This window comes from Fistularia commersonii, chromosome 25, assembly GCF_037954325.1.
Source record: "Fistularia commersonii isolate RoL2024-O1a breed Wild chromosome 25, RoL_Fcom_v1.0, whole genome shotgun sequence".
Lineage (NCBI taxonomy): Eukaryota > Metazoa > Chordata > Actinopteri > Syngnathiformes > Fistulariidae > Fistularia > Fistularia commersonii.
The window spans coordinates 1,748,082-1,771,223 of record NC_141308.1 but is presented as its reverse complement, the minus strand read 5'-3'; the positions used below and the strand labels follow the sequence as shown (position 1 = coordinate 1,771,223).

The 23,142-nt window shown below is 38.9% G+C and overlaps 2 protein-coding genes across 6 annotated transcripts; both read left to right on the top strand.

Annotated features, from left to right (window-relative positions):
• The first annotated feature begins 319 nt into the window (after positions 1 to 319).
• LOC147218796 (uncharacterized) lies at positions 320 to 20,638 on the top strand. Of its 3 annotated transcripts, none has more exons than XM_086173194.1 (11): positions 320 to 622; positions 2,414 to 2,548; positions 2,835 to 3,065; positions 9,229 to 9,462; positions 14,976 to 15,206; positions 16,347 to 16,481; positions 16,768 to 16,998; positions 18,139 to 18,273; positions 18,560 to 18,790; positions 19,860 to 19,945; positions 20,060 to 20,638. In XM_086173194.1, exons 3-11 carry the CDS (start codon positions 2,981 to 2,983, stop codon positions 20,135 to 20,137), a joined length of 1,446 nt encoding a protein of 481 aa, XP_086029320.1. In that variant the 5' UTR covers positions 320 to 622; positions 2,414 to 2,548; positions 2,835 to 2,980; the 3' UTR covers positions 20,138 to 20,638. The 3 variants fall into 3 exon arrangements, with proteins under 3 accessions (XP_086029320.1, XP_086029319.1, XP_086029318.1); XM_086173193.1 differs by having other exon boundaries at positions 320 to 795; XM_086173192.1 differs by having other exon boundaries at positions 320 to 2,548.
• LOC147218797 (uncharacterized) lies at positions 3,555 to 8,503 on the top strand. 3 transcript variants are annotated; one of them, XR_015108719.1, is made up of 7 exons: positions 3,555 to 4,346; positions 4,633 to 4,863; positions 4,957 to 5,046; positions 6,004 to 6,138; positions 6,425 to 6,655; positions 7,725 to 7,810; positions 7,925 to 8,503. XR_015108719.1 is itself a non-coding variant. In XM_086172803.1 (6 exons), exons 2-6 carry the CDS (start codon positions 4,779 to 4,781, stop codon positions 8,000 to 8,002), a joined length of 615 nt encoding a protein of 204 aa, XP_086028929.1. In that variant the 5' UTR covers positions 3,560 to 4,346; positions 4,633 to 4,778; the 3' UTR covers positions 8,003 to 8,503. The 3 variants fall into 3 exon arrangements, 1 of the variants encoding a protein (XP_086028929.1); XR_015108718.1 differs by having other exon boundaries at positions 4,957 to 6,138; XM_086172803.1 differs by lacking the exon at positions 4,957 to 5,046 and having other exon boundaries at positions 3,560 to 4,346.
• Positions 20,639 to 23,142: the final 2,504 nt, after the last annotated feature.

The following is a 23,142-nucleotide window of genomic DNA, read 5'->3' as shown; positions in this document are numbered from 1 at the left end:
TATAATACTCCAAGCTGTATTTCACTGCCCTATATCTCCTGACGCAGGGGTGTCAAACATACGGCCCGCGGGCCGGAACTGGCTTCGACTAGGCCCGCAGGATAATTTGAAAGTGAAAAAATGCATAAAAGACAAGGATTTAATTTTTTTAATTAAATGCAATTCAAGAATTTTCCACTAGGAAGCGCACTATTTTGATCAGAGTAGACGACAATCCGCATCACTGAGACGGACCAATCAGCAGACGTTATCAATGTACCACCTGCTGCTTGTTATGACGTTGTTTCTATCCTGTTCTCCACCTCCTGCTACTCCCTCATTAGCCAAAATGTCGTTATCAAAACAGAGACAAGTAGTTATAGAGTGTCGAATTTTAGAAGAAAATTTGACTACGTCCTATTTATTTACGGAGACGCACGGGAAACCTTTGTGCTTGGCGTGTTTGCAACAAGTTTCGGTATTTAAGGAATATCATATACGACGCCACTACGAGACTCATCACAGCGAAAAATATGACAGTTTGCAAAGACAACTGAGAAGAGATAAGATCAACGAATTGCTGGCGGGTTTGAGGAAATAGCGGTCCACCTTCACCCATAGCCGAGAAATCAGTGACGCAGCGGTAAAAGCCAGTTAGCTAATTGCTAGCGAAAATGTACAATTTAACGTTAGTCACCAGCTTCACTACAAACGAGTATGGTGGAATTCTACTGTTCATGCAACTCCATGCGTTTTCAGTATGTGTTGTATGTGTATTTATGTTTCATGTATGAAGTTTACACATTTACTGGACAGGTAAATACTTTCTTCCTTACACATTTGATAGCACTCTTTTTAGTTTGGAGGGTGAAGGCAGGGATTCAATTTAGATTTTATATGCACATGTGTAAATAGTTTAAAAATCCCTTTCTTTATATGTCTCATTTAATCTTAAAGTGCATTGCTATATTTTTCAATACCAATTACTTGTTAAAGTTTTGTGCCTTTGCAAGATCAGTGGGATCGCATGATCACATGATTGCAATGCAAACATGTGAATGATAAAAGTAAATTTCACTTTTGTCTAGGGAAATATGAGGTGTTTCATGAAATATTTTGTAAAAGGATTGCTCATTAAATTCCAAAATTTTCATTTTGTCTTTGTACTTCTTTACACTGAAACAGAGGAAAGACATGATATTTTGGTTATTTATTGCTGAGTATGCTATTATTTTAATGGTCCGGTCCACTTGACATCTACCCAGGCTGTATGTGGCCCGCGATGAGAAATGAGTTTGACACCCCTGTCCTAACGTCACAGCACCCAAATGACGAACAACACAGTGACAAATTGGATAGTTGTCCATCTCTTCGCTTGTCATCACTCCTTCCACATTGTTGTTCTGCGTGTCAGTCTTGGTTAATAGTGGTATTTGTACAGTATCACCCAGCGCTACAATTCCGACCCATCTTGGCATCACAGCCTTTGCAAAAGTTTACAGCAATGTGCAAAAGCAAAACATCACGCAAAGTAATAGAATTTGCGGCTTTTCAGGCACCTCACTGGCGTTCTATTTCAATATCTCACGGTTCTTTCTGTTTTGTGACCAAAACAGTGATTCCCACCTCCAGCTGAAGAGGTAATGTCAGCCCCATTGAGAAAAGATCCATCGCTTTGCCAATCCACATGACAGTCATGTTTGACATTTAATCAAATTGATTTATTTCACTTTGATGCTCTGAACACTACCTATCCTTGCTACTGATACAAAGTCATTTCTGACAACTTTTGTTTTAATGATTTTAGGATTATTTATGATGTCAGATTGAAGAATAGTTTTTTCAGCTGAAAACAAAGAAAAATACCAGATGTACTTACATTCAGTCCTATTCAATATATAAGCCCTCTTTCAAAATAGTGTGGCTGCCTCAAAGTGATTTGCCAATTCCAAAATACCTCTGTTACAAAAAAAAAAATTCTGTTTGTCAAGGGTTCTTGTAGTCTTGCAGCATATCAAATTATTTCACACATCCATCATGTATCCATTGAACAACTGTAAAGAAAGTGGAAAAGCACTTGGTAGGATTGCAGGAATATCAAGGCCCCATCGCTATTCCTATTGCATCTTTACCCACAATATTATAGAACCTACAAAAACTATGTACTGTATGTTTCCTCTAATTATTTTTAACATTATTGTTGCTTTTTCATTTTGTCATCTGTATAATAATATGTATAATATTTTCTTCTTATTCATATCCCTGTGTCATAAGATATCCTAACATTGCATATTATAGATAATTAGCTACTGTTGACACCAATCATATACTTCCGTGTTTTTTAAGTTTATCACTAATTTTACCAGTTGTCTTGTACAGCATATACCATTACTTAAGTTCATAGCTGATTTGTTTTTTTCCTTTGTTGTGTGAGGTCAAAACTGTGAAGGTCCACCACTACTGTGCTGCCCCGGAAGAGATGACACATGTAACAGGTCTTGTTTCTGCGATGAATTCTGCATTGTCAACAACGACTGCTGCGATGACTATACATCAGTCTGCCCTCAAAGTGAGTGACGAGTAATGAAATTATATCAACATTTATGATATTCTTCATATATACGGCAAAATTTGGCAAACCAAAATTTGTTGTATGCTTTATGTTCTGTATTGAGGTTTGTGTAAAGACATGTGGAGGTTGTATTTCAGCAACACTTCTTATGAAATGCTCAAAAAAGTGTACAATCTTGAAAGAACACACTCTGGATTTTTAAGAACACATTAGGAGAAATCATCTCAAGCACAACTTACCAGTTTGTCAATGATTTTTACTGCATTGTGTTTTACACCTGTAGCATTCAACCCAACAGAGAGCAGTTCTGCCGCACAAACAACCCAGAGCAACACAACAGCCGCTGCTACATCAGCAACAAGCCAAACACAAACCAGTTTGACTGTATCAGCAGATGAGAGCACAGGTTTAGCATCCACGGTTTCTGATATGGCCACGCCCACTATAAGAAGCAGCAGCACCACACCATCAGTTGGACTGGATACTTCAAAAGTGGCTGGCTCAGCCGCTACAGGTTGGTAATAATAACGGTCTCTACTTGAGTTATTGCAGCAATACTTATGTAGAACGATTTGGGTATTTTTATATGGTGGTTTTTGCGCTTCGGCCTCACAGCACAAAGGACCCTGGTTCAATTCTGACAGGGGGCCTTTCTGTGTGGAGTTCTGTGGAAAAATTTGAAAAGAAAGATGCCCAGGTGTGTGTTTGTGGTATGTTTTAACCAAGCACATCAAATCCTATTGTTAACGTGTTCAATAATGACTGATGCTGAATGATGAGTTTTTGACAGGTGGCAGGGATTTAAAAAAACAAAACAAAAAAAAAACTGTTTTGTTGATAAATTTAAAATAAGACCTCTTCAGTTTGGGCTAGGTGAAATGAATAGGGAATATAATTTCTAATCATTGCTATTAAGACATTTTTTCTGTGCAGTTTAGTGAAAAGATGTTGCAAATATTTTTGGTAATAGTTTTGGAAAATTCCTTGACAATTTTCATGACTTACTGATGTTTTTGTTGCTTTGTCCATCACTAAGACAGCACTTAGCACATAAATCCTGCATTGACAGAAAGCCAGTGGAGAAAGGCCAGTATTGGACTAATGTGTTCAAATTGACTTACTCTGGTCAGCTACTGCATTCTGGACAGTTGAGAGGCCTTGGGCACTCAATATATAAGCCCTCTCTCCAAATAGTGTGGCTGCCTCAAAGTGATTTGCCAATTCCAAAATACCTCTGTTACAAAAAAAAAATGCTGTTTGTCAAGGGTTCTTGTAGTCTTGCAGCATATCAAATTATTTCACACATCCATCATGATTCCATTGAACAATTGTAAAGAAAGTGGAAAAGCGCTTAGTAGGATTGCAGGAATATCCAGGCCCCATCGCTATTCCTATTGCGTCTTTACCCACAATATTATAGAAACCTATAAAAACTATGTACTGTATGTTTCCTATAATTATTTTTAACATTATTATTGTTGTTTTTTCATTCATCATAAGATATCCTAACATTGCATATTATAGATAATTAGCTACTATTGACACCAATCATATACTTCTGTGTTTTTCAAGTTTATCACTAATTTTACCAGTTGTCTTGTACAGCATATACCATTACTTAAGTTCATAGCTGATTTGTTTTTTTCCTTTGTTGTATGAGGTCAAAACTGTGAAGGTCCACCACTACTGTGCTGCCCTGGAAGAAATGACACATGTAACAGGTCTTGTTTCTGCGATGAATTCTGCATTGTCAACAACGACTGCTGCGATGACTATACATCAGTCTGCCCTCAAAGTGAGTGACGAGTAATGAAATTATATCAACATTTATGATATTCTTCATATATACGGCAAATTTTGGCAAACCAAAATTTGTTGTATGCTTTATGTTCTGTATTGAGGTTTGTGTAAAGACATGTGGAGGTTGTATTTCAGCAACACTTCTTATGAAATGCTCAAAAAAGTGTACAATCTTGAAAGAACACACTCTGGATTTTTAAGAACACATTAGGAGAAATCATCTCAAGCACAACTTACCAGTTTGTCAATGATTTTTACTGCATTGTGTTTTACACCTGTAGCATTCAACCCAACAGAGAGCAGTTCTTCCGCACAAACAACCCAGAGGTACACAACAGCCGCTGCTACATCAGCAACAAGCCAAACACAAACCAGTTTGACTGTATCAGCAGATGAGAGCACAGGTTTAGCATCCACGATTTCTGATATGGCCGCCCGCACTATAAGAAGCAGCAGCGCCACACCATCATTTGGACTGCAAACTTCAACAGTTGCTGGCTCAGCTGCTACAGGTTGGTAACAATAACGGTCTCTACTTGAGTTATTGCAGCAATACTTATGTAGATTGATTTGGGTATTTTTATATGGTGGTTTTTGCGCTTCAGCCTCACAGCACAAAGGACCCTGGTTCAATTCTGACAGGGGGCCTTTCTGTGTGGAGTTCTGTGGAAAAATTTGAAAAAAAAAATGCCCAGGTGTGTGTTTATGGTATATTTTAACCAAGCATATAAAATCCTCTTGTTATCGTGTTCTTTAATGACTGATGCTGAATGATGAGTTTTTGACAGGTGGCAGGGATTTAAAAAAAAAAAAAAAAAAACTTTTGTTGATAAATGTAAAATAAGACCTCTTCAGTTTGGGCTAGGTGAAATGAATAGGGAATATAATTTCTAATCATTGCTATTAAGACATTTTTTCTGTGCAGTTTAGTGAAAAGATGTTGCAAATATTTTTGGTAATAGTTTTGGAAAATTCCTTGACAATTTTCATGACTTACTGATGTTTTCGTTGCTTTGTCCATCACTAAGACAGCACTTAGCACATAAATCCTGCATTGACAGAAAGCCAGTGGAGAAAGGCCAGTATTGGACTAATGTGTTCAAATTGACTTACTCTGGTCAGCTACTGCATTCTGGACAGTTGAGAGGCCTTGGGCACTCAATATATAAGCCCTCTCTCCAAATAGTGTGGCTGCCTCAAAGTGATTTGCCAATTCCAAAATACCTCTGTTACAAAAAAAAAATGCTGTTTGTCAAGGGTTCTTGTAGTCTTGCAGCATATCAAATTATTTCACACATCCATCATGATTCCATTGAACAATTGTAAAGAAAGTGGAAAAGCGCTTAGTAGGATTGCAGGAATATCCAGGCCCCATCGCTATTCCTATTGCGTCTTTACCCACAATATTATAGAAACCTATAAAAACTATGTACTGTATGTTTCCTATAATTATTTTTAACATTATTATTGTTGTTTTTTCATTCATCATAAGATATCCTAACATTGCATATTATAGATAATTAGCTACTATTGACACCAATCATATACTTCTGTGTTTTTCAAGTTTATCACTAATTTTACCAGTTGTCTTGTACAGCATATACCATTACTTAAGTTCATAGCTGATTTGTTTTTTTCCTTTGTTGTATGAGGTCAAAACTGTGAAGGTCCACCACTACTGTGCTGCCCTGGAAGAAATGACACATGTAACAGGTCTTGTTTCTGCGATGAATTCTGCATTGTCAACAACGACTGCTGCGATGACTATACATCAGTCTGCCCTCAAAGTGAGTGACGAGTAATGAAATTATATCAACATTTATGATATTCTTCATATATACGGCAAATTTTGGCAAACCAAAATTTGTTGTATGCTTTATGTTCTGTATTGAGGTTTGTGTAAAGACATGTGGAGGTTGTATTTCAGCAACACTTCTTATGAAATGCTCAAAAAAGTGTACAATCTTGAAAGAACACACTCTGGATTTTTAAGAACACATTAGGAGAAATCATCTCAAGCACAACTTACCAGTTTGTCAATGATTTTTACTGCATTGTGTTTTACACCTGTAGCATTCAACCCAACAGAGAGCAGTTCTTCCGCACAAACAACCCAGAGGTACACAACAGCCGCTGCTACATCAGCAACAAGCCAAACACAAACCAGTTTGACTGTATCAGCAGATGAGAGCACAGGTTTAGCATCCACGATTTCTGATATGGCCGCCCGCACTATAAGAAGCAGCAGCACCACACCATCATTTGGACTTGATACTTCAACAGTTGCTGGCTCAGCTGCTACAGGTTGGTAATAATAACGATCTCTACTTGAGTTATTGCAGCAATACTTATGTAGAATGATTTGGGTATTTTTATATGGTGGTTTTTGCGCTTCGGCCTCACAGCACAAAGGACCCTGGTTCAATTCTGACAGGGGGCCTTTCTGTACAAGTTTTTTTAACAGTTTTGTCGGATCTCTGAGGATTTGCTGGCAAAAAATTAAGCAAAACAAAACTGTTGTATAGTTACATTACCACAAGATGTCAGCAAAGGTAGGGTTTCCAACCAAAGCCAAGCGCATACCAAGGAAAATTGCGCAAAATAGGTAACCCCAGGGTAGGGATATTTATGTGTTGTTCCTCTCCTTTCCCCTGCTCGCTTCAGCAGTCACTACAGTGAATTGTCTACATCCATCTAACCCAATTCTGTGATTCTCTTCTCTGATTCCAACTAACTACATGTCCTTTTTCACTCCATTTATAAATCTCGTCTTCAGTCTTCCTCCAGGCATCCTTCCCCGTGGTTCAAAACTCAGCGTCCTTCAACGAATATATTCACTTTTTCTCCTCTGTACATGTCCAAACAATCTCGGTTTGACCTCTCTGACTTTATCTTCAACAAATCTAGCATGCGCTGTCCTTCTGATGACCTAATAATCCTGATCCTATCCAATCCGCCTCATTTATCTGTTATTCTGGGCATTTCGTTTCTTTTCACTACTTTTTTGGTCATTTCTTGATCAAGTTTTGCTGTTTTCATGCTGACTTTAGCTATTTATTCATCATTTTAGGTCATTTCTTTGAGGATTCTTCAGGAGTTAAAGTAAATGTAGTGAATTTGCCAAAGCAAATTGCAAAAGAATACAATAAATTAATCAAAACATGTAGTTTTTCCCCACAATGTTTTGTTCTTTTGTTTTTTATTTCGATGTCAATTAAAAATAAATTATTCAAGCTTTTTCCATTTAACAAAAAATGTATTCAGTATCATAGTTTCCCTATATTCAATTTATAGGGATATATAGGGCTCTGTTCTTTTTTCTTATGTGGCTTGAAGAATTGTTTAACTTTTAATCTCCATTTTCTCCCCTCAGATGTCCAAATAGCAACTCTTCACTTTAAAGTTTTAGCCTTTTCAAGTGAAAAAAATGAAAATCTGATCTTAAACGCTCTACAAAAAGTAAGTACATTCAATGTTTAAATGAAATGCATAATAGATTTACATTGTCAGAAATGAATATCGATTGCAGACCCTTGTTGCTCTCATAATTCAAGGTATTCTCTCTTCTTGCAGTTTCTGTACACAACCCTGTTCCAGGAGACTTGTCAGACCTGTACCATTACAGCCAGACAGGTGAAACCGGCTGGTTAAAATGTAAAAACCCATGAAGCCAAATCACTATTAGAACGGTGCATTGACATTGTTACACAAACACACTGCCCTCTATAAAGGGAAAAGTCATAATACCAGTAGCAAGCTAAATCAGCAGGTATATTGGCCAATAGGGATATTTGTACGTTGGGACCTGATCATTTGATTACCATATACAGTATAACCTCTTGCTCACTAATGCTTGCATGAAAAAAATATAACTCTTCTGTCAGATGTATGAAATCTCAACCAATTATTTTTCTATTATTCCTTCCGTAATGTCTTTTGTGCATAATTATCGTTTTTATACTGCATCTGAGGATTGGGATTTAATATATATATCCATAAACTTACATTTATCCATGTTAGGCTGCTCTACTTTCTCTTCCATTTTCCTTTCTCGCTATTATATTCCATGGTGATATGTGGGGAAAAGGAAGTAAAGACTTAAATGACATATTTTTCATGGAGAAGCATGCATGTCAATAACATGAAATAAACTTGCAGAAATCTTTTTCGTTTCTCTGCTATCGTTTTAAATGTATTGTGGCGTATTTCCACATGAATGCCACTTCATAGTTTGCATTGAAGCCAAAGAGACTCCAGTGTTTGTCAGAATGATCACGATCAGTCGCCAATGCCTCTGCAAAGCCCCCGACTCAAATATCCACCACCCCTCTTCCGATCATTGGGGCTAGTTTGCCGGTCACTGTTCATAGCTTCTCTGGAGTGGGTTCTACCTACGGTATATCCCTACTGGGACCACGTGAGACCTTATTAGTGTTGCTTTGGAATCAGTGTTGACTTACAAATTGACTTACTCTAGTCAGCTACTGCATTCTGGACAGTTTAGAGGCCTTGGGCACTCTTCTTAGGCAACCTTTATAAAAGGACATTACAATAACGATATCATGATGTCAATAACTCATGGGTTAAGAGCTCAGCATCGTTTAATAAACAGCCAGATCTGATCTTAGCAATGTTTCTAAGATGAAAGAAGGATAATCTGGTGACTTCTGGTCAAAAACACACCCAGGCTCCTAACTATCGGTCCACTGAATAGTCCAAGGACAGAGTGAAATGACAATAGATGCAGCCTCATAGGTTCAATAAAACCATTTCCATGTTCTGAAGCAGGTAATTTGCTAATAAACAGTGGTAACAGCAGCCAGAAAGGTTACAGGATTGTGTGTGTTTTTTCATTGCATTGTCCATCACTATTACAGCACTCAGCACAACAGCAAGCCATTCTACTTCTGCACAATTAAACCAGGGAACCATGACAGCCTCTGCTACTACAGCAGAAAGTCAAACACGCATGGGTGCAGCTGTATCAGCAGATAGCAGCACAAGATTATCATCCCAGCCTTCTGACACCACAGTCTCAAATACAAGGAGAATCATCAGCACATCATCAGATGGACTTGAAACTTCAGCATTTGCTAGCGCACCTGCTACAGGTTGGTAATCATGATTGTCTGTATTAGTTATTTCAGACATACTTATCATGTAGGTTGACACCAACTTGGTGTCACCATGGTGTCACCCAAAAGGACCTCATGATTCGCCTGAGGGCCTGTTCCAGCGCAACTTATTAGTGAGTTGAATCAGATTCTCTATCCTTAATCACCCGAATCTGTTGTACATCCTTTCCATCTGTATCTCTCTGTTATGCCAACCTGTATAAATCATTCTGCCACTTCTTACTGTCCAACCGAGCATACAAGTCATCGGACAACCTTTGCTTTGCCCTTGTTATCTCTTTCTTTACCTCACACTGTATCTCCCTGTACTTCTGTCTGTTCTCTTCAGTCCTCTCAGTATCTCACTTCTTTGCTATTAATAATATTAATATCTATATTTGGGTCAACCCACCCATCCCTCTCCCCCACAGCTCACACTGACAGGCTAGCAGAGGAACACACTGCTCTTTCTCTCTCCTTAGCCTGATGTTAGTTTAAAAATGGTTAAAAATTAGAAAGATTTGGGTGCTTACCAGCTCCAGAGATGTGTTTGTGTATGTATGTGTATGCGTGTATTAGATTGTTTAGAGGGAAAAAAAAATATTCGCTTGTCATCTCAGTCTGTGATTGGTGATCAGATTGAGCATAGACACAACATGCATTGCTCAGCAACTAAATCCAACATTCAACTTGGATGCTACACAGGTGAAGATCGAAACTGCAGCATTGCAAAAAGACCACCACCTTAAAGCTTATCAGGCTGCTATGTGAAGACACTGATCATGTTAATGATTTCTCACAATTATCAATAATGATTCAACAAGGCAGGAGACAGATACATATCAATATGCAACACTTTATTTCTATTAATCTCTGCAACAATTTGCATTTTCAGATAATACCTTCCATCTGTTATCTATTTCTTTGGCTGTTAGTTGGTAGCCTGACATTGCATGCTGTTCACCAGTGTACTGTAATCTGGGGTGTAACTTGACACTGCAACTCTGATTGAGTCTTTACAGATGTGCATTAGTGAGGCCTGTTCTGAATTTTGTTCTTGATTAAGTTCATGTCAGAAAAGGCTGCTTTAGAAGGATAGGTTGAAAGAAACAGGCTGGCAAGCTTCACAGCTTACATGCACAATGCTTCTGTGTCAACAAGGCATCAAAGGTTTGGTGATGAATATCATTGATTGTTGATAACACAAAATGAAAGGTAAACTGAGCAAATTAGCTGTTTCAGATGTGTATCACACTATCGGCCTTTCACTTTAATCGGTAACCAAGAAGTGGCTCTCTGTTTTGAGAAGGTTGCCAACCCCTGATGTATAATGCTCTGAACGACACCCGTACTTCCTATTGATACAAAATGATTTTTTTGAAATTTTTTTATAATGATTTTAGGATAGTTGATGTTGATAGATTGAAGGATAATTTCCTTCAGCTAAGGACAAAAAATACTGTCCCATTCAATGTATAACCCCTCTTTCCAAACAGCATGGCTGCTTCTTTCTAAATGAATTGCCAAAATACCTCTGTTGCAATGTAAAAAAAAATATGCGGTTGTCAAAGTCTTAAACAATCATTCCCCATATCTTTTTACACAGCTCAATCACTGGTACTCAGTTGAGCTGATTCAATTCTTGTAGGATCCGGGGAACTTTCATTATCATATGAGCACACCTTATAGTATGTGGTATGAAATTTGTACCCAGGTTCAGTTCAAACCATAAAAGATAAATAAATAGAAGGGCAAAAATAGAAAAACAAGAGCAGAATGGAACATGTAAACAAGTAAGTGACAATTTAGTAAGGCTGAAGTTAGCTGTGTTTGGCATTAAATCTACCTCTGAAGCAAGGAGGTAGTATTATTATTATTGTACCGATGATAGTGAAATATTTCATTCAGTTTCCATCAAACAGCTGTAAACAAAGTGGAAAAAGCACCCAGTAGGATTGTGGGCATATCAAGGCCCATTGTTACTTCTCAGAGCATGGTTTGAAGGCATTGGACACTCTTAAGCAGCAAGACATTACAGCAATGACATCACAATGTCACAAATGCATTTTGGCATATATTCGTAACAAGAGAGATCTGATCTTAGCAATGTTTCTAAGATGAAAGAAGGTGAATCTGGTGACTTTTTTTATATATGAAAGTATCTTGTCAAAGAACACACCCAGAAACCTAACTCTGTCATTGCACTGAATAGTCCAAGGGCGTGGTGAAATGATAGTCATGATGAACAGCTTCATATTCAATAATAATCATTTGCATATTGTTTGAGTTCCAAAGCAGGAAAGTTGCTTATAAGTAGTATTAACAGCAGCCAGACAGTTTCCAGGTTTGCATGTATAAATTCCCGATGACTTTTTAATTACCTTGTACGTCACTACTAAAGCACTCAGAACAGAACGCAGCTCTACATCTGAAGAACTTTACCAGAGAACCACAACAGCCTCTACTACTGCAAGAGCAAGTCAAACACACATGGGTGCAACTGTATCAGTAGATAGCAGCACAACCTTATCACAGGCCTCTGACACCTCAGCCTCAATTCTAAGAAGAGGCATCAGCACATTGTCAGCATTTGCTAGCTCAGATGCTACAAGTTGGTAATAATTATTGTCTATATCAGTTAATTAAGACACTAATCATATTACAACCTTTTTTTAATTATTCAACATAATATTGTGGCATGTTGTGGGGAGACTGGCCAGCGGAACCCCAGAACCCTTTGCAGCTATGATGGCCTTTAGGAGCTTGTCAGGGTTCTATGTTAGAACTCAGTTGTATGAATAGTTGTACAATGTTGTTCTTGATTTGAGGTGTGACACTAACCTGCACCTTCAGTTATCGTAAAGGGGGCGCATCCTCAGTTTAACTGTTTGTTTCCTCTGTTGGTGGTTGAATTAAAACCCTCTTCTAAAGGGCATTATTCTGAGAGCAATTTTAAGACAACACATCTCCACTGCTTTAGAGCCCAGTGGCGGCGTGCTTTACACCACTACATTCGGCAATTTGCATTGCACTTGGTGATGTGTGGCTTGGATGCAGCTGCTTGGCCATGGAAACCATTCCAAGAATCTCTCTTAGCACTGTTCTTGAGCTAATCTGAAGGCCACAGGAAGTTTGGGGGTCTGTAGCGATGAACTCTTCAGAGAGTTGGCGACCTCTTCGCACTATGCGCCTCAGCATCCACTGACCCCGCTCCGTCAGTTTACGTGGCCTACTACTTTGTGGCTGAGTTGCTGTCGTTCCCAAACACTTCCATGCTCTTATAATACAGCTGACAGTTGACTGTGGATATTTAGAGGCGAGGAAATTTCCCAACTGGATTCGCTGCACAGGTGGCATCCCAACACAGTTCCACACTGGAATTCCCAAAGCTCCTAAGAGTGAATAATTCTTTCACAAATGTTTGTAAAAAAAAAAAAAAAACACAATCTGCTTGGCTAGGTGCTTGATTTTATACACCTGTGGCCTTTGAAGTGATTGGAACACCTGATTCTGATTATTTAGATGGGTGCGTGAAATACTTTTGGCAATATATCTGTAGTGTATGTTCAGAAAGGCCTGACTGAGATGGTTTGGTCACGTAAAGAGGAGGGATAGTGAATATATTGGTAGAGGGATGCTGGAATTGGAGCTGCCAGGCAGGAGGCTGAGGAAGACCAAAGCGAAGATTTATGGACGTAGTGAAAGAGGACATGAAGTTACTTGGTGTGAGAGAGGAGGATACAGAGAATAGGATTAAATGGAGGAGGTTGATTCACTGCGGTGACCGCTGATGGGGGGAAGCCGAAAAGCATTTGAGGTCTCAAGTATGCAGCGGAAATGAAGATGGTGCATCTCAGTATGTATCTAACATCGTGAGTTTTACTGTCTCATTTAACAAAGAGTTAGTCAAATAGGTTGAAATGGCAATGTGAAAATGCTTCCTAAAACTAGCATTTCCAACAGATTTGTAAGATATTTAGTAATTTGTGTGTTTTACTGCCCAGGTGGCAAAGAGATGCTGGAAAGTTTAACAATCAAAAACTGAGAACTCTGTAAATTTTGTGTATTTTTATGAGCAAATACACATGGGAATGTCAAAATTACAATAAAAACAATGTCCAAAGTCAGTCACCCATTGGAGCTTCCATTGGACCTTGCCTTACCTTAAATTTCTTTCCCTAAATATTGAAAAAGAAAATATCAATTGAGGTCCCTGTGTATTTTCCTCATAGTGGAAGACATATTTCGGGTTGTAGTTCTTCAGTAGTCTTGAATCTCAGTGTAGTGCCAACAGCAGTCTGGACAGGTGTATTTCCTCATCATAATATCCTTGTTCAGAGTCCTTGTCTATTTGCATGCTTGAGAGTTTGAAGCCATTTAGAATGCCAAGCCACCCACAAGATGGTCTCTCCAACATTGTTCTTGGAAGAAGGTAAAGAAAGAGCCAAGAAATATCTTGCCAAAACAACCAGATGCACATTAATTGATCATAGTGAGCGTCACAAACTCATATTTTAACATGAGATATGACACTCCAAGTTGTATTTCCCTGCCCTATATCTCCTAACGTCACAGCACCCAAATGACGAACAACAAAGTGACAAATTGGATACTTGTCATCACTCCTTCCCCATTGTTGTTCTACGTGTCAGTCTCGGTTAATAGTGGTATTTGTACAGTATCACCCAGCGTTACAATTCCGACCCATTTTGGCATCATAGCCTTCGCAAAAGTTTACAGCAATGTGCCAAAGCAAAACATTACACAAAGTAATAGAATTTGCAGCATTTCAGGCACCTCACTGACGTTCTATTTCAATATGTCACGGCTCTTTCTGTTTTGTGACCAAAACAGTGATTCCTACCTCCAGCTGAAGAGGTAATGTCAGCCCCATTGAGAAAAGATCCATCGCTTTGCCAATCCACATGACAGTCATGTTTGACATTTAATCAAATTGATTTATTTCACTTTGATGCTCTGAACACTACCTATCCTTGCTACTGATACAAAGTCATTTCTGACAACTTTTGTTTTAATGATTTTAGGATTATTTATGATGTCAGATTGAAGAATAGTTTTTTCAGCTGAAAACAAAGAAAAATACCAGATGTTCTTACATTCTGTCCTATTCAATATATAAGCCCTCTTTCCAAATAGTGTGGCTGCCTCAAAGTGATTTGCCAATTCCAAAAAAAAAAAAATGCTGTTTGTCAAGGGTTCTTGTAGTCTTGCAGCATATCAGATTATTTCACACATCCATCATGTATCCATTGAACAACTGTAAATTTGGCAAACCAAAATTTGTTGTATGCTTTATGTTCTGTATTGAGGTTTGTGTAAAGACATGTGGAGGTTGTATTTCAGCAACACTTCTTATGACATGCTCAAAAAAGTGTACAATCTTGAAAGAACACACTCTGGATTTTTAAGAACACATTAGGAGAAATCATCTCAAGCACAACTTACCAGTTTGTCAATGATTTTTACTGCATTGTGTTTTACACCTGTAGCATTCAACCTAACAGAGAGCAGTTCTTCCGCACAAACAACCCAGAGGTACACAACAGCCGCTGCTACATCAGCAACAAGCCAAACACAAACCAGTTTGACTGTATCAGCAGATGAGAGCACAGGTTTAGCATCCACGATTTCTGATATGGCCGCCCGCACTATAAGAAGCAGCAGCACCACACCATCATTTGGACTGCAAACTTCAACAGTTGCTGGCTCAGCTGCTACAGGTTGGTAACAATAACGGTCTCTACTTGAGTTATTGCAGCAATACTTATGTAGATTGATTTGGGTATTTTTATATGGTGGTTTTTGCGCTTCAGCCTCACAGCACAAAGGACCCTGGTTCAATTCTGACAGGGGGCCTTTCTGTGTGGAGTTCTGTGGAAAAATTTGAAAAAAAAAATGCCCAGGTGTGTGTTTATGGTATATTTTAACCAAGCATATAAAATCCTCTTGTTATCGTGTTCTTTAATGACTGATGCTGAATGATGAGTTTTTGACAGGTGGCAGGGATTTAAAAAAAAAAAAAAAAAAACTTTTGTTGATAAATGTAAAATAAGACCTCTTCAGTTTGGGCTAGGTGAAATGAATAGGGAATATAATTTCTAATCATTGCTATTAAGACATTTTTTCTGTGCAGTTTAGTGAAAAGATGTTGCAAATATTTTTGGTAATAGTTTTGGAAAATTCCTTGACAATTTTCATGACTTACTGATGTTTTTGTTGCTTTGTCCATCACTAAGACAGCACTTAGCACATAAATCCTGCATTGACAGAAAGCCAGTGGAGAAAGGCCAGTATTGGACTAATGTGTTCAAATTGACTTACTCTGGTCAGCTACTGCATTCTGGACAGTTGAGAGGCCTTGGGCACTCAATATATAAGCCCTCTCTCCAAATAGTGTGGCTGCCTCAAAGTGATTTGCCAATTCCAAAATACCTCTGTTACAAAAAAAAAATGCTGTTTGTCAAGGGTTCTTGTAGTCTTGCAGCATATCAAATTATTTCACACATCCATCATGATTCCATTGAACAATTGTAAAGAAAGTGGAAAAGCGCTTAGTAGGATTGCAGGAATATCCAGGCCCCATCGCTATTCCTATTGCGTCTTTACCCACAATATTATAGAAACCTATAAAAACTATGTACTGTATGTTTCCTATAATTATTTTTAACATTATTATTGTTGTTTTTTCATTCATCATAAGATATCCTAACATTGCATATTATAGATAATTAGCTACTATTGACACCAATCATATACTTCTGTGTTTTTCAAGTTTATCACTAATTTTACCAGTTGTCTTGTACAGCATATACCATTACTTAAGTTCATAGCTGATTTGTTTTTTTCCTTTGTTGTATGAGGTCAAAACTGTGAAGGTCCACCACTACTGTGCTGCCCTGGAAGAAATGACACATGTAACAGGTCTTGTTTCTGCGATGAATTCTGCATTGTCAACAACGACTGCTGCGATGACTATACATCAGTCTGCCCTCAAAGTGAGTGACGAGTAATGAAATTATATCAACATTTATGATATTCTTCATATATACGGCAAATTTTGGCAAACCAAAATTTGTTGTATGCTTTATGTTCTGTATTGAGGTTTGTGTAAAGACATGTGGAGGTTGTATTTCAGCAACACTTCTTATGAAATGCTCAAAAAAGTGTACAATCTTGAAAGAACACACTCTGGATTTTTAAGAACACATTAGGAGAAATCATCTCAAGCACAACTTACCAGTTTGTCAATGATTTTTACTGCATTGTGTTTTACACCTGTAGCATTCAACCCAACAGAGAGCAGTTCTTCCGCACAAACAACCCAGAGGTACACAACAGCCGCTGCTACATCAGCAACAAGCCAAACACAAACCAGTTTGACTGTATCAGCAGATGAGAGCACAGGTTTAGCATCCACGATTTCTGATATGGCCGCCCGCACTATAAGAAGCAGCAGCGCCACACCATCATTTGGACTGCAAACTTCAACAGTTGCTGGCTCAGCTGCTACAGGTTGGTAACAATAACGGTCTCTACTTGAGTTATTGCAGCAATACTTATGTAGATTGATTTGGGTATTTTTATATGGTGGTTTTTGCGCTTCAGCCTCACAGCACAAAGGACCCTGGTTCAATTCTGACAGGGGGCCTTTCTGTGTGGAGTTCTGTGGAAAAATTTGAAAAAAAAAATGCCCAGGTGTGTGTTTATGGTATATTTTAACCAAGCATATAAAATCCTCTTGTTATCGTGTTCTTTAATGACTGATGCTGAATGATGAGTTTTTGACAGGTGGCAGGGATTTAAAAAAAAAAAAAAAAAAACTTTTGTTGATAAATGTAAAATAAGACCTCTTCAGTTTGGGCTAGGTGAAATGAATAGGGAATATAATTTCTAATCATTGCTATTAAGACATTTTTTCTGTGCAGTTTAGTGAAAAGATGTTGCAAATATTTTTGGTAATAGTTTTGGAAAATTCCTTGACAATTTTCATGACTTACTGATGTTTTCGTTGCTTTGTCCATCACTAAGACAGCACTTAGCACATAAATCCTGCATTGACAGAAAGCCAGTGGAGAAAGGCCAGTATTGGACTAATGTGTTCAAATTGACTTACTCTGGTCAGCTACTGCATTCTGGACAGTTGAGAGGCCTTGGGCACTCAATATATAAGCCCTCTCTCCAAATAGTGTGGCTGCCTCAAAGTGATTTGCCAATTCCAAAATACCTCTGTTACAAAAAAAAAATGCTGTTTGTCAAGGGTTCTTGTAGTCTTGCAGCATATCAAATTATTTCACACATCCATCATGATTCCATTGAACAATTGTAAAGAAAGTGGAAAAGCGCTTAGTAGGATTGCAGGAATATCCAGGCCCCATCGCTATTCCTATTGCGTCTTTACCCACAATATTATAGAAACCTATAAAAACTATGTACTGTATGTTTCCTATAATTATTTTTAACATTATTATTGTTGTTTTTTCATTCATCATAAGATATCCTAACATTGCATATTATAGATAATTAGCTACTATTGACACCAATCATATACTTCTGTGTTTTTCAAGTTTATCACTAATTTTACCAGTTGTCTTGTACAGCATATACCATTACTTAAGTTCATAGCTGATTTGTTTTTTTCCTTTGTTGTATGAGGTCAAAACTGTGAAGGTCCACCACTACTGTGCTGCCCTGGAAGAAATGACACATGTAACAGGTCTTGTTTCTGCGATGAATTCTGCATTGTCAACAACGACTGCTGCGATGACTATACATCAGTCTGCCCTCAAAGTGAGTGACGAGTAATGAAATTATATCAACATTTATGATATTCTTCATATATACGGCAAATTTTGGCAAACCAAAATTTGTTGTATGCTTTATGTTCTGTATTGAGGTTTGTGTAAAGACATGTGGAGGTTGTATTTCAGCAACACTTCTTATGAAATGCTCAAAAAAGTGTACAATCTTGAAAGAACACACTCTGGATTTTTAAGAACACATTAGGAGAAATCATCTCAAGCACAACTTACCAGTTTGTCAATGATTTTTACTGCATTGTGTTTTACACCTGTAGCATTCAACCCAACAGAGAGCAGTTCTTCCGCACAAACAACCCAGAGGTACACAACAGCCGCTGCTACATCAGCAACAAGCCAAACACAAACCAGTTTGACTGTATCAGCAGATGAGAGCACAGGTTTAGCATCCACGATTTCTGATATGGCCGCCCGCACTATAAGAAGCAGCAGCACCACACCATCATTTGGACTTGATACTTCAACAGTTGCTGGCTCAGCTGCTACAGGTTGGTAATAATAACGATCTCTACTTGAGTTATTGCAGCAATACTTATGTAGAATGATTTGGGTATTTTTATATGGTGGTTTTTGCGCTTCGGCCTCACAGCACAAAGGACCCTGGTTCAATTCTGACAGGGGGCCTTTCTGTACAAGTTTTTTTAACAGTTTTGTCGGATCTCTGAGGATTTGCTGGCAAAAAATTAAGCAAAACAAAACTGTTGTATAGTTACATTACCACAAGATGTCAGCAAAGGTAGGGTTTCCAACCAAAGCCAAGCGCATACCAAGGAAAATTGCGCAAAATAGGTAACCCCAGGGTAGGGATATTTATGTGTTGTTCCTCTCCTTTCCCCTGCTCGCTTCAGCAGTCACTACAGTGAATTGTCTACATCCATCTAACCCAATTCTGTGATTCTCTTCTCTGATTCCAACTAACTACATGTCCTTTTTCACTCCATTTATAAATCTCGTCTTCAGTCTTCCTCCAGGCATCCTTCCCCGTGGTTCAAAACTCAGCGTCCTTCAACGAATATATTCACTTTTTCTCCTCTGTACATGTCCAAACAATCTCGGTTTGACCTCTCTGACTTTATCTTCAACAAATCTAGCATGCGCTGTCCTTCTGATGACCTAATAATCCTGATCCTATCCAATCCGCCTCATTTATCTGTTATTCTGGGCATTTCGTTTCTTTTCACTACTTTTTTGGTCATTTCTTGATCAAGTTTTGCTGTTTTCATGCTGACTTTAGCTATTTATTCATCATTTTAGGTCATTTCTTTGAGGATTCTTCAGGAGTTAAAGTAAATGTAGTGAATTTGCCAAAGCAAATTGCAAAAGAATACAATAAATTAATCAAAACATGTAGTTTTTCCCCACAATGTTTTGTTCTTTTGTTTTTTATTTCGATGTCAATTAAAAATAAATTATTCAAGCTTTTTCCATTTAACAAAAAATGTATTCAGTATCATAGTTTCCCTATATTCAATTTATAGGGATATATAGGGCTCTGTTCTTTTTTCTTATGTGGCTTGAAGAATTGTTTAACTTTTAATCTCCATTTTCTCCCCTCAGATGTCCAAATAGCAACTCTTCACTTTAAAGTTTTAGCCTTTTCAAGTGAAAAAAATGAAAATCTGATCTTAAACGCTCTACAAAAAGTAAGTACATTCAATGTTTAAATGAAATGCATAATAGATTTACATTGTCAGAAATGAATATCGATTGCAGACCCTTGTTGCTCTCATAATTCAAGGTATTCTCTCTTCTTGCAGTTTCTGTACACAACCCTGTTCCAGGAGACTTGTCAGACCTGTACCATTACAGCCAGACAGGTGAAACCGGCTGGTTAAAATGTAAAAACCCATGAAGCCAAATCACTATTAGAACGGTGCATTGACATTGTTACACAAACACACTGCCCTCTATAAAGGGAAAAGTCATAATACCAGTAGCAAGCTAAATCAGCAGGTATATTGGCCAATAGGGATATTTGTACGTTGGGACCTGATCATTTGATTACCATATACAGTATAACCTCTTGCTCACTAATGCTTGCATGAAAAAAATATAACTCTTCTGTCAGATGTATGAAATCTCAACCAATTATTTTTCTATTATTCCTTCCGTAATGTCTTTTGTGCATAATTATCGTTTTTATACTGCATCTGAGGATTGGGATTTAATATATATATCCATAAACTTACATTTATCCATGTTAGGCTGCTCTACTTTCTCTTCCATTTTCCTTTCTCGCTATTATATTCCATGGTGATATGTGGGGAAAAGGAAGTAAAGACTTAAATGACATATTTTTCATGGAGAAGCATGCATGTCAATAACATGAAATAAACTTGCAGAAATCTTTTTCGTTTCTCTGCTATCGTTTTAAATGTATTGTGGCGTATTTCCACATGAATGCCACTTCATAGTTTGCATTGAAGCCAAAGAGACTCCAGTGTTTGTCAGAATGATCACGATCAGTCGCCAATGCCTCTGCAAAGCCCCCGACTCAAATATCCACCACCCCTCTTCCGATCATTGGGGCTAGTTTGCCGGTCACTGTTCATAGCTTCTCTGGAGTGGGTTCTACCTACGGTATATCCCTACTGGGACCACGTGAGACCTTATTAGTGTTGCTTTGGAATCAGTGTCAGCAAGGGCATGTATGGGGCCCCCACAAGGTTGATGGTGACGTTGCAAAAGTCTACAAGTCCAGCAAACCACCCTCGTAGACTCATCATCTGCTTCGGGGGGAAGTCTTTACAGCTGGGCTCTTCTTGCGTGGGTGGGGCATGGTGGGACACAGGAGCTGGGGTCGGTATCGTCCCTTTTATACAGACCCTGGGGCGTTTCTGTGGGACACCTAGCGTTGATATGACCAGACTGTCCACACACAGGAGGGCCCCAGTGATGGCGGGGTGGTTGCCGTGATACGGCATGGATCATTTCAGTCAACTCGTCCGCCCATGCCGGCTTCTCTTCTCCTGTGCTGAAGCTCTCACAACAGGGCTGGTCCCAACATGGTCACTATGAACCTCCTCTCTCTCCAATTCTAGCTTCAGTGCCTCCTGCAGAGTACAGGGGGGTGCAAACTGTGTCTGTGCAGTTTTTAGGGAGTTATGGCCCGGATGAACTGGTCCGCGGCCAGCTTGCTCTGCATTTCAGCCGGCATCTGCTCTCCTTGCCGGGGTTTCAATGTCGCGAGCCAGAACACTGACCAGCTCCCCAGCCCGTCTCTGTCTGTGTAACATCTCCGGGCGCAGAACACCAGGTAGGTTGCATTGTCCAAAACACGGCTGCAGAGCACCGACTAAAACCCTGTAGTCTCTTTCGGCCGGGCCAAGCAGCATCAAGGATGTTGACGCTTCATCAGTAAGACACAGGGCCAGCAGGAAGGCTTTATTGTCCTCTGAACAGCCTGCGGCCCGTGCCAATAATTCAAATTGGGCGTGGAACGCCTCCCAGTTTGATTTACTAGAGTATTTCAGCATCTTGACAAGGAGCTAGTTATAGCGTTCACCGCCATTCCCGTCCGGCTCTGCTGTAACCCCGGTGACCGTTTTCTCGGCGGCACTGTCTTCCGCACTCGGTGAGCCAAAGCCAGCATCGGCAGCTAGCTTTTGACTGTCTGTCTCAGGCAACATAATGCTCCGCAGCAGGTCAAATTCCTCCTCACGCACCAACATACCAACATAAGCATCATCCACCACCTCCTCTTTGACTCTCGGACAAGCATCGGTCTTTTTTAGCCTCACCGCCATATCTCGGCCTGGAGAAGCAGTTTTCTATTTCTGACACCAATGTAACATCTGACCGGACATGTTCCACAATTACAAGTGGTTAATAAACAAAACCCTTCTTTATTAATACAATTAAGTCCAAAAATGTCAGCACTCAAAAAACCTGTTACCTTCGCGTTTCGAACTCCGTCACACGTTCACCCGCCCCCTCGCTCTTTCATCCAAAAACACATTCACAGCGAGTATGAAATAACAGACCTGTAAACATTCCTCTCAACAGAACTGCAGGTTTGCCACACTATTATTCAAAAATCACAGCCATAGTTTAATAGGTTAGATATATTCTCTTAGCTGCCAGAGCAGTTTCAAAGATTTTCATCATGAGTTGGAATGTGAGGACTGAGAAGCTTAAGGACAAAAAAAAAATAAACAAATGAAAACAAAGTGATATAATCCTCTGTTCCATGTGAAGAATGCACAGTTGTTGTGACATTGTGGAAAAAACGTGACTCTACCTCATTAAGCTGCGGGTTCATAAGGACCTTGACGTTGTGGATCCAGAGATTTATTAGTGTGTATTGCACTATTTATATTTTTCTCGTCAGAACTTGTGTGTGTGTGTGTGTGTGTGTGTGTGTGTGTGTGTTTGGCTGCTGCGGCCTCCGTCTTTCTCACAAAGCCTGAACTTATTAAACACACGGCGTAAATTTCACCTCCGGTCGTTTTTTTAAGGAAATGAAAAGGAGAAAGGAGGGCGGGGGAGCGCTTGTTTAGTTTGGCCGCGGGAACCGGCGTCATGTGACTCGCAGGGAGCGCACGGTGCAGATGGAGAGGAAGCGCAACAACTGCAAGTTTTATGGAAACAAATGTCTCACATAAAATATATACAGAAAGATATGTATATACAGAGGTCTAAACATTGAACTATAAATTGCAACCATTTTTGAGCGGCAGGTTTCAGAATCATTGCACACATGTTCTACTTCTGCACTGGAGGTTATTTTACAATGCAAACTGAATGCATGACTTCATTCTTTAGGCTTGTGTCATTCATCATACAAAATGACCACACTATAACAAAAAAACACCCTTTGACAAAATACATTATATAAACT

Bases quoted from the DNA above. Each gene is read 5' to 3' on its own strand.
- LOC147218796 (XM_086173194.1), top strand. From the start codon at position 2,981: ATGGCCACGCCCACTATAAGAAGCAGCAGCACCACACCATCAGTTGGA. The intron at 3,066-9,228 runs GTTGGTAATAAT...TCACTATTACAG, and splicing joins GGCTGGCTCAGCCGCTACAG to CACTCAGCACAACAGCAAGC. The intron at 18,791-19,859 runs GTTGGTAATAAT...TTCTCCCCTCAG, and splicing joins TGCTGGCTCAGCTGCTACAG to ATGTCCAAATAGCAACTCTT.
- LOC147218797 (XM_086172803.1), top strand. From the start codon at position 4,779: ATGGCCGCCCGCACTATAAGAAGCAGCAGCGCCACACCATCATTTGGA. The intron at 4,864-6,003 runs GTTGGTAACAAT...TTGTTGTATGAG, and splicing joins TGCTGGCTCAGCTGCTACAG to GTCAAAACTGTGAAGGTCCA. The intron at 7,811-7,924 runs GTAAGTACATTC...CTCTTCTTGCAG, and splicing joins TCTTAAACGCTCTACAAAAA to TTTCTGTACACAACCCTGTT.